The 10,182-nt window shown below is 64.4% G+C and overlaps 1 protein-coding gene and 1 long non-coding RNA gene across 2 annotated transcripts; both read left to right on the top strand.

Moving 5' to 3' along the window:
- The first annotated feature begins 386 nt into the window (after positions 1-386).
- On the top strand, positions 387-10,159 carry R3HDM4 (R3H domain containing 4). Its single transcript, XM_075175417.1, has 8 exons — positions 387-495; positions 3,964-4,118; positions 4,296-4,414; positions 5,500-5,623; positions 6,094-6,179; positions 7,486-7,571; positions 7,896-7,951; positions 8,723-10,159. The coding sequence occupies exons 1-8, from the start codon at positions 452-454 to the stop codon at positions 8,824-8,826; spliced, it is 774 nt and encodes a 257-aa protein (XP_075031518.1). The 5' UTR covers positions 387-451; the 3' UTR covers positions 8,827-10,159.
- LOC142093861 (uncharacterized) lies at positions 512-2,513 on the top strand. The gene is made up of 2 exons (XR_012677550.1): positions 512-2,249; positions 2,334-2,513. It is a non-coding gene; the product is annotated as an uncharacterized LOC142093861 (long non-coding RNA).
- Positions 10,160-10,182: the final 23 nt, after the last annotated feature.

The following is a 10,182-nucleotide window of genomic DNA, read 5'->3' as shown; positions in this document are numbered from 1 at the left end:
GCTCGGCCCGCCCCGCGCCGCCCCGCCCCGCGGCGCCATTGGCCTGCCGCGCCCGCCGCGCCCCGCCCTGCCTCCCCATTGGCCCGTCGCCGCCGCCGCATGCAAATATCGTGCGCGGTGGGGCCGCGGGGCCGGCCGGGAGCGCAGCCGCAGCGCCGCCCCGCGGCCGGGCGGGGGAGCGCCGCCGTGCGGGGCGCGGCCCCTTTAAGAGCCCCGCGGTGGCGGAGGCGGCTCGGGGGGACTTAAAGGAGCCGCGGTCCCGGGGCTCCGCGGCTGCCGGAGCCCCGGTTCTAGGGGCTCCTCCCTCCCCCGCACCCACTGCGCCCCCCCCGTGACCCCGCCCCCCGCGGCGCCCCGGGGCGGGCCTCCCTACGGCCCCGCCCCCCTGACGCCACTTCCTGCGGGGACGCGGAGGCCCCGGTACCGCCGCCTGGGCCGGGCCGAGCGGGCCATGGTGGTGCTGCGGGGCGGCGCGGGCCCCGAGGAGCCCTTCCCGTGAGTGCGGGGCCCCGGGGCCGGGCGGGCCGTTGTGGGCGGCTGGGACCTGCCCGTGGGGCAGCTGTGGGCCTGTCAGGTCCTGCCGTGGGGCCGTGAGGGGCTGCCCGGGGGCCCGCTGCGGCCTCGGCTCTGTCCCTGCCTCCCCTCCCGCCCCCAGCACCCGCCGGTTCCCCCCGCGGCCTCCGAGCCGCGCTGGTCCGCGGGCTCCTTGCCCCGCGGGCTGGGGGGCTCCGCTTCTTCGGAGGCGACCGCTGAGGGCGCCGCAACGGGGCCGGGGGAGCGGCGGGGAGGGGGGCGGCTGCGCTGCCCCGGGAGAGCTTTTGCCCCATCGACCTGGAGCAGGAACGCGCCTGGACCCGGGGGCGGCTGTGTCAGAGGCAGGAGGCCGTGATTAGGATAATGGGCTAATGAGTGTTTACCCCGCCGAAGGTCACCGGTGCTCCCTGGGGACACCGGCAGCGGAGAGGCGATGTGCCGGTGGGCATCCCGGTGGCGGTGGGCGTCCCGGTGGCGGTGGGCGTCCCGCTCAGCCTGCGCACCGGGGCTGCTCTCACCGCGGGGGAGCCCCGACTGGGCTGCGGGACACTGACCCTGCGAGCGGAGCCCGAGCCCGCCGCTCCCAGCCCGGGGTAGCGGAGAGCCCAGGACGGGGCTGCCTAGAGCCGTGCCACCGGAGCCGAGGAGCCTGCGGGGCTTCCCCTTCACCGATGCAGCAGTCCCGTCTGGCAGCCATGGCTTTGCTCGGAGCGTCGGTGCCGTGTCCCGCTTGCTAAACGATAAATAACAGGAACTGGTTAAAAATGTCCTGGCAGGGAACGAGGGGCTTCTTGTTTCTTGCTTGGAAACGAGAAGTGGAGGAGAAACTACTAAACTTTCTGTGCGGTGGCCCTGGAGCTGCTGGGCCCGTCTCCCTGGGGGTCAGTGTTTGCTCCGGTCCCTGGGTAATGAGCCCTGCTGGCACCCTGCTCCCTCAGGGTGACAGCGGCCGGGGCAGCCTGGCTGTGGCTTGCACGGGAAGGGATCCCAACGCTGAAGTTACCGATAAGAGACTCGTCCGAGACCGGCTGCTGGGTAAGCGCCTGACGCTGTAAAACCCGGCTCTGCTGGCACAGGCCTAAGGTCACCGTCACCTGTGAGTCTCCCGGGTTGGAAATGAATCCTGCGGCTCTGCCGAGTGCTGGCGGGCAGAGGCGGCGGCGCCGAACGGCAGACGTGGCAGCGCAGGGTGCCGAGGCGGGGTGCCAGGCCCGTGAGCGCGCGCCGAGCAGCCTCGGCACCGCCGCAAACGGCCCTGGAGGCTTTGGGGAGCAAGAGGCGCGTGCGGCTCAGCAGCCTGTTCCGTGCCCAGGAGCTGGGGCTGCGCCTGTCCTGAGGCCCGAGCCTCGGTGCGGGGCAGGGGAGGGCTGGGCCGGGGGATCCCTGCGCTGGGAGCAGGGGGTCCCGGCAGCACTGGGGGGTGCTCCCACCCTAGTGACACTTGCATGGCTATTTTTAACATCTTTTTCCCCCCCTCCAGTAGAGGCTGGAGGACAAGTCCTCCTTGTCCCGCTGCCCTGAGTTAGGGCTCCCCCGTCTATGAAAGCAGGGTAAATATTTACTGCGTGTTGCCTTGGACTCCTCTTTGAAGGACTTTTTCTGTGGCACAGCCATCCCGGGGCCACGCCAGTGAGCCGTGACGGCTCCTGGTGGTGCCAGGCTCGCAGCTGCCGAACTCTGTGTACTCAAACCTCTGAACCGGGGCCGGTGGTAAGGTGACTCCCTCTATTTTTTTTTTTTTTTTTTAACCACCTTTGTATCAAAACTTGATCTGCGAGCGCTGGTCTCTCTGTTTGCAGCTTGGGTTACAGCTCCTCCCTGCCTGTCTGTTAGTCATCGCCTGGGATACGTGCATCCCTTTTATTTCTTCCAAGGCCACCTCTGCTGCTGTTTTCTTTCCAGCTGGAAAGGGGAGAGGTGGGTTTTTTCCCTGCCAGCAGCAGAGGCCCCGTCACTGCCCCTGTCCAGGGGAAGGGGGGGGGGGCGGAAAAATCAAGGCTTTGGCTTGGGTGAGCAGCTGGGCGCCCTCCCGGGCCGGCGGGCTGTAATCGGGCGGCACAGCCCGCTCGTGCCAGCGCCTGATTGTGGTGCCGGGTCTTTCCCGAGCCTCAGGGCGCTGGAAAGGAGGGGACGCGGTGGGGACAGCCGTGCCTGGCACACGGAAGGGGTGAAACCGTGGTGCTGCCGTGGCGGGAGAGGACAGCGGTCAGCCTGGCTGCTCCTTGCTGCAGTGGTGCAGCTCCCCTTCCAGCCTGCCCGTGATTTGTTTTGGTGGTGTTGGTTTTCTCGCCCACCTTCTGCTGCGCTAAAGGAAACCCACAGAAGCCGGAGGGGAAGCTGCGATGCAGAGACCTGAGCAAGTGGGCAAAGAACAAGCGAAAAGATAGTGAAACTTCCTGTCTTTGGCGGAGTTTTAGTGAACTTTGAAACCAAAGCAGTTGCGTTAAATGCCCGGTGAGCTTCTCGCTCATCACTCGGTTTAATTTGCACACAAAATCATCTAAGTTATGGCCATTCCTAAATTGTGCCTGTGTCCAAGTAACGCTCTGACTGTAGAATTGTTTTGAACAGAAGCCAAACACCTTTGGGTGTACCCGGGCGCGGTGCATTCTCCCAGGGGCTGTAGCTTTATGGCAGCGAAGGCCGCTGCTGCTGGGGCCAGCAGGCTCACTGCCTGTTGCCCGCTCTGGGCGCTGCTGGGGCGGTCGGTGTCAGCTCCGGGCCCCGCCAGCTTGTGCCGCGCAGCAGCTGGTGGTGCCACGTGCCCCGAGGATGGAGAACCAGCAAAACCAGCCCTTGCTGGGGCAGGGGAGCACCCGGCTCTGGGGTGGTGGTGGGGAGCAGCCGCAGCAGCGTAACGGTCTGGAGGGAAGAGCCAGCCCAGCCTGAATTGTATGGCCAAGGCGGGTGTTACCGCAGCCTTCGATAATCAGATGATCGGGCCCGTTGCCGATCGCTGCAGAGGCCGTGTGGCAGGACGGTGCCGGCAGGTCCAGCGGCAGCTCTGGCTGGGCGATGGCAAACGCGAGGTGCAGGGGGTATCTGGCTGCGTGGGACACCTCGGGGTCCCTCCCTAGCTTCTGCCTCTGCAGAAATGAATCTCTTCGTCTTGCCTTAGAGTGCTGGTGGAGTTAATTACCCAGAACGTTTAGCTGCTAATGCGCAGCTGCTTTAAACAGACCAAATCCTTGGAGCAAGCGGTGGGTCGGCAGCGTAGCGTGCCGCGAGGCTGTTAGCTGTGACCAGAGGGGTACAGGGCCCCGTGGAGGAGGATGTGGTGCCTATTACACTAACGCTGATGGCTGATGCTCTGCCTCCCCCATCGTCCCCGCCGTGGGCTCTCCCCACGCAGCTCCCTGGCCTCGCGGTACTGTAGCTGCCCTGGGGGTCTCGGGTGGGCTCAGTCCCTTCTGCCGTGTGTCCCTGCAGGAGGATCGAGGACTGCCTGCCCCCTCTGGAGGACTCCCCGTCCAAGAGGTTCTCCCCCTCCAAGCGAAAGCAGTATTATATCAACAAGGCCATCCGCAACTCGGACCTCATCCCCCGGGCCAAGGGACGCAAGAGCCTGCAGAGGCTGGAGAACAGTAAGGGTCTGGGGCAGGGTCTGAGCGCTGACTCTTCCTGGGCTGGGTCTCTTCCCCAGGGCGGGTGGCCGCTGCCCCTAAACCCTCTGCCGCGTGGCAAGCGGCGGGGTGCTGGGGGCACAGGGCCTCTCTGAGGACACTGCCTCACCTCTCAGGGGCTTTGCTCTTTCCTCCTAGCTCGTTACCTGATGACGCTTCTGGAGCGAGATGAATGCGGGAGCGACGAGGGAGAGCTCGCCCACTCCGCCTCCCCAAGCATCTTCACCGAAGCCTGTAACAACGAGACCTACGTGGAGGTAGGCGCAGCCACCCGCCTGCTCGGGGTTCCTTGGGGAGGCCCTGGCACGGCACGTGCAGTTCTGGCAGTACGTGGTGTCCATACCTCGTTCCTCCGACCCGAAGAGCCCTCTGCCTCCCCAGCCTGAGCTCCTGTGCCCTAACTCCTGCCCGCTGTCGGAGTCGGGGCTGGCATCTGTGCACCCGGTGCCGGGCTGCCGCCGCGTGTGCCGCGGGGAGATCAGGTCCTGGGACCCTGGTCCTGCAGCCTGTGGGGTGGGGGATCTCTGGGCAGATCCTCTTGTGGAGGATCCGCACAAACGTGCGGTGCAAGGGCTGGGTCCTGCTCAGAACCTGGCCAGACCGGCTTAGTGGAGGCTGCTCCTACCCCTGGCAGTGCCCGGAGCCCCAACGTACAGCGTTGTACCTGCGGAGCGGCTAACGCTGGGTGAGCTGCAGCGCTTCCTCTGAAACAGGCCCCTTGCCAAACCCCTCTGTTGCTTCACGCTGCCCGGCCGGTGTTGCGATACCGGCTCTGTAACCGGGCGTTTTGAAACTTGGCTTCTCTCCTGTTTGATGCTCAGGGCTTTGGCTGCAGAGCAACCTGCATGGTCTGTGTGTGCGCTCTTGGCTCTGCAGAGCTCTTCCCTCACTCGTTCAAGCCAGGCTTAGGAAGCCTGATGTAGACCTGAGTTTGAGGCTGGATTGCACAGATGGGCTGTTGTGTCAGCACGTGGACTCCCAGTAACCGTTAAAAAACCACCTTTGTGTGTTGACTGCGAGTGTTAAATCTGCATCTCCTCCCAAAGCTGTCACAGATGATCAGGAGCTGAAGAGACAGCATTGCTGCGGCTTCTGTCCGCTGCAGTCTGCCGCCGTAGTCTGCCTCCGTGCTGGCTGGGGCAGTGTCGCAGCTGCGGAGCTCTGCCCAGCCCCATTTATTCCCCACTCCGAGCTGCTGTTCGTGCTCTGCCCGGGCTGTCCCTGGGGACGGGTGGGTGAGGAGGAGGCTCACAGGGTGCCAGGTGGGGCTCTGAGGTGGCCGTGCACCGCCGGGTGTTCCCTGGCGACCTCTGCAGCGGGGCCCGGCGGCTTGTGTTGTCAGATCTGGAACGACTTCATGAACCGGTCGGGAGAAGAGCAAGAGCGAGTCCTGCTCTACCTGGAGGAGGAGGCCAGGAAGAAGCACAAGAGGAAGCTGCCCGTCAAGAACGAAGACAAGTGGAAAGGTGCTGAGAGGGGACGCTGGGTGGGGAGAGCCTCTCCCTTTCCTCCCTTGCATGCGTTTTGGGAAGGGCGCTCTTTCCCGAGGGCTGCATCCTGCTTCCTGCACCATCCGCTTGTGGTGGGGCCAGGGGATGACTGAGCTGACCCCTCGGGTGCTGCAGCGAGGGGGGAAGACCCCCCCCTGGATCCGGGAGGGTTCGTGGGAGTCAGGAGTGGCTGGGGTGACGGGCCGTCCCCCGATTGCAAACCCCCAAATCTCAGCACCCTCCAAATGCTCCTTTGCTGGTCTGGGGGTGACTTTGTGCAGATCCACGAACAAAGAAGGTGGCCGGCTGGGGTCCTCTGGGGCAGTTAGGGGGACGTTGGGCTCCTTCCGAGAGGTGATGCTGTGCGGCTGCGGCCGGAGGCGTCCCGCGGGCGCTGGGGACATGAACCGTGTCTGAGTCCCTTCTGTCTTCTCCGCCGGCTCCAGAGCACCCTGCCTACACGCCCAAGGAGTGTTTCCAGCGCATCAGCCGCCGCCTGCGCTCCACCCTGAAGCGGGGCAGGATCCCCATGGTGAGCTGGGGGTTACTGGGGGACGGCGGGGCTGGGGCAGGCAGAGGGCTCCGGCTGCCGGCACCCCACATGCAGCTTCGTCTGGAGTCGTGTCCTGAGGGCTGTCCCCTGACCTCGCATGGTCACCAAGCCAGACAAGTGCTGAATTTCAGATGAGCTCCTGGGGAATGTGCTCCAGTTCTCGTATGACCTCTGTAGTGGTGGCTGATTGCGAACAGACGTTCAGCTCCCTGTGCAGATGGGTTTTCCTGGCTCAGGTCAGATTTTTCTGGTAGTTCCAGGACACTTCTACGTGGTAGTTTCCCAGTCTCTGCTCGACGAGCAGCAGGTGACAGGGGAAATCCAGTGTGCTTGCCCACAGGGGCAGCGGTGGAGCTTTTGGGGTCTTCAGAATGGTCCACGCAAGGCTATTTGGAAAAACTCAGATGCATTTTGAAAGGGGTCAAACTGCATAAACCGCTGAGCAGAGAATTAAGCCTGAACAGAGAGGCAAGCGTGGCCTCGTGCCGCCTGGCTCGGGGAGCCGAGCTGCCACGCGCAGCCCCTGCGCCGTGCTGCTTGCCCAGACACTTGCTCTCCTGGGCCCCGGGGGTGCCTGGCTCCCTGCTCTCTCTTCTCAATGGTGCTGTTTTCCTGCTCTGTTTGTTTCCCTTGCTCTAATTAAAAGTCTCTAAAAGCAGCCTCGGCTCCTCCTGCCCACTGGCTTCTGCTCAATTTGTTCTTAAATGAGATTCACTTCTGCTGCTTGTCTCTGGGGTCACGGTGCTCTGGAGAGCTGCATCAAGCTGATCTTTGCCTGTTGGGAGAAAAGGAGATGCAGGGCACGAGGCTTTCCTGGCTGCTGCCGCTCTGAACATGAGGGACGATGCCAGCCCTTGGCACACAAAGTTCGGAGTTGGCAGGGGATGGATTCTTCCCCGCCGTGGGGGCTGAAGAGGGGAGTTTTCTCCTTTCCTTGCACCTCTTGCATCCAGATGACTTGCCCGGGAGCTGCTGGCGGTAATTCCTCGGGAGTCGGAGGCCCCGTCGTGCTTGGGGCTGTGCAGGGGAAAGTGGTTGTGGTCACAGAGTGCCCGTGGCTCTGCTTGGCCCTGGCTGGGGCAGCAGCTCCTCAAAGGCAAAACGCGGGTGCTGCGAGGGGCGCAGAGCTGTATGGGGGCAGGTGGCTTTGCCCGCGTTGGGGTACACCCGGCGAGCGCCGGCTCCCCTCGCCCAGCTCCTTGCTCTCGCCTGTTGCCGCAGGGTCTGAGCAGGGTCCGGCCACCGCTGCCCTCTCCTCGCTGACGGGCCCTGCTTCTCCTTGCAGGGGACGCTGGAGGGCCTGGAGGAGGAGCTGCTGGCCTTCTTCTCCGTCACCCCTCACTCCGTCTACACAGCGCTGATGGACAACAGGTATTTCCCCCCCCTCGGGCTCTGCAGGTGATGCTGCTCCCCACGGAGCGGGATCCGGGGTCCTGAGCCATGCACACCCTGCGTGCGGGGGTTCCCAGCTCACCATGCACCCCAGAGCTACCCCAGGCTGCAGACGGGCTCTGGGAACCCCTCCGGAGCCCCCAAGGGAGAGATGCGCCGGGGGATCCCTGCACAGGGGCTTGTGGCGCTTTGTGCTCCCTGTCTCCGATCCGTGGGTCCATGGGAGGAACCAGGGATGGGCAGCACTCGGGAGGTGCTGGTCTGAGACACGTCGGCTCTAACCCTGTCCCCCATCTCCCCCAGCTTCGAGCGACTCCTGCTCCACGCGCTCTGCCAGTACATGGACCTCGTCTCTGCCAGTAAGAGCCTCATGTTTGTTTGTTTTTGGTTTTGTTTTTGTTTTTCCCTTCTCTTCATCACTATCTCTCTTCTCCAGCTCAGCCTCTTCCTCCCTTCCTCCTCCCGGCCCCACCTTGCGCTGTGGCTCACAGATAACCCCGCTCTCCTGCCTCCACTGCCCGAAACTCCCTCTGCTTTGACCCTAAAATCTCTAACCCACTTCACCAGCACTGGTGGCGGGTGGGCAACATCGGCCGCTGTCGGTGGCTGAAGCCCAGCAGCCAGGGTGATGGCCAGGCCCAGCTCTGCCTGGGGGTGTCTCGTTCACAGCAGTGCTGCCATTTCTCCTCTTGTTTCTGGGTCTGGATGTCTCAAAGCAAGAGGCTGCTCACGGGGCTCCCTCTCCTGTGGCTGCTGCCTCCTCCCGCAGAGAGCGGCTGTGCCCGCACCCTGCCCGAGGGTTTTCCTAGAAGGTTTTGTTGCCAAGGCAGAGGAGGAGAGGCACCGGGCTCTGTCCCTGCAGAGGAGCCTTCGCAGCTGAGCGTTTCATTAGCAGCTGCTTGTGGAAAACAGCATGAGAGCGCTAATGATGTGAAGTGGAGCCCGTGGTGCCAGCAGGGATGCGTGGAGGGGGCCGGGGCTGGGGAGGACAGTTGCCTTCTTGCAGAGCATGGGGGAACCTGTGCTCGCTACGAGCTGCAGGGAGGAGGGGAGGTCGCTGGGCTGGGGAGGCTGTGTTTGGGACCCGTGGGGGGGACGGTGGCGTGCTAACTGCTCCCTCTCGCCCCCAGGTTCGGACATCGAAGGGAAACGTCAAATGAAAGTGAGCAACAAACACCGTGTCTTCCTGCCCCCCGAGCTCCTGCTCTCAGACTACCTGGGGCAGATGAGCTGATACCCCGAGGGACGCCCTGCCCCTCGCTTCGTGTGCTGAAGGCTTCCTTCATCTGCTCCTGGCCTCTCCCAGCCCCGCAGTCCCCTCGGGTCTGGCCCGCTGCCCGCCTCTCCCCTTGCCCGAGCGGGGCGCAGGGCGGACCAGCCCCCTCCTCACATCCTCCTCGTCCCTTCCCCTCCTCCAAGAGCAGATGTTTGATGGTGCAGAGCCGGGGGCTCGCTGCCGGCTCGCGGAGCAGCGCTGTGCTCCCCTCGGGATGCCGGGACTCCTGCCCGCGGGGCGGCAGGCAGCGTGGCCCTGCCAGATATCGCCGCGCTCCAGGCGCGAGGCGTGGGCGAAGCAGCTGCCTATCTGTCGTGCTTGCCCTGTTCCCCAGGTTGCAGTGCTGCTTCCCGGCCGGAGCTGCTCTCCCTGGAACTGTTTGTGTGTCTATTTATAGCCCAGGTACTTTTAAAAATAATCGGGCTGGGCCAAACCCACCTCTGGCATTGACGCTCATGGGGTGATTTCGGTCCAGATTTTTCTGTGGTGAAACAGCTCCTCGCGGCTGCTGAGCAAATGCTGAGCGAGCGGAAGAGCCTCGGGGCAGTCGCGTTCCCCGGCTTTGTCCAGCACCCACAGCTCTGCACCCGCGATGGGGTGTTTCGGGGCGGGGGGCTCAGCCCCTGCCAGCCCCCTCGGGCAGGGTGCGGGGTGGGAGCTCCCCACTCCGAGCTCCCGGGTGCTCTTGCCCCGCTGCTGTTTCGGCAGCGCCCTGTTCCCTACCTCGCGCACCAGCCTGCGGCACGCAGTCCTGCCTGCACCACGGAGGGGTGGGCTGTTTTTAAATGTAATATAGCCTGTGTTTTTTAATGTGTGTGTATACGTATGTGTGTGCGTGTGCTGGAGGAGCACAGCCCGGCCCATCGGGCCCCCGTGTTCTTGCTGCTTGCCCACGGCCGCTGTGGGCGCAACCGGGGCAGTTTGTGGGTCTCCCCGTGTGCCCTGCACGCCTGGCACATGTCAAGGGCTGCTAGCAGGGGTTTGTCACAGCTGAGGAACCCTGGGGGGGGTGCTCTGGCCTGGCCCCTGATGCTGCTGGGGCTGTGCAGGGCAGACGTCCCCCCAATCGGGACGGTGTCTCTGCCTATGGCGGCAGCACCCCCCGCCCTGGTCACCCCTGGGGGTCTTTGCTGGCTTTGGGCTCCCTGCCGGCCGTGAAGACACCGACTGCCATTAACCGAGGGGACCCCCAGGGCAGGGGGGGAGCCCCCAGCACTGCCTTGCACCTCGTTTGCTTGCGTGACTCGGGTACGGGCGGCGTTCAGGAACAATAAACCACTGTGCTCCCACGCTGTGGCTGTGTCTCTGCGTGGG

The sequence above is a fragment of the Calonectris borealis genome, chromosome 28 (assembly GCF_964195595.1).
Source record: "Calonectris borealis chromosome 28, bCalBor7.hap1.2, whole genome shotgun sequence".
NCBI lineage: Eukaryota > Metazoa > Chordata > Aves > Procellariiformes > Procellariidae > Calonectris > Calonectris borealis.
The sequence above is the reverse complement of the archived record's forward strand: the minus strand, read 5'-3'. Positions and strand labels throughout refer to the sequence as shown.

Coding starts and splice junctions, on each gene's coding strand:
- R3HDM4 (XM_075175417.1), top strand. CDS start 452: ATGGTGGTGCTGCGGGGCGGCGCGGGCCCCGAGGAGCCCTTCCC. Junction 4,119..4,295: donor CCTGCAGAGGCTGGAGAACA/GTAAGGGTCTGG, acceptor CTTTCCTCCTAG/CTCGTTACCTGATGACGCTT. Junction 6,180..7,485: donor AGCGGGGCAGGATCCCCATG/GTGAGCTGGGGG, acceptor TTCTCCTTGCAG/GGGACGCTGGAGGGCCTGGA.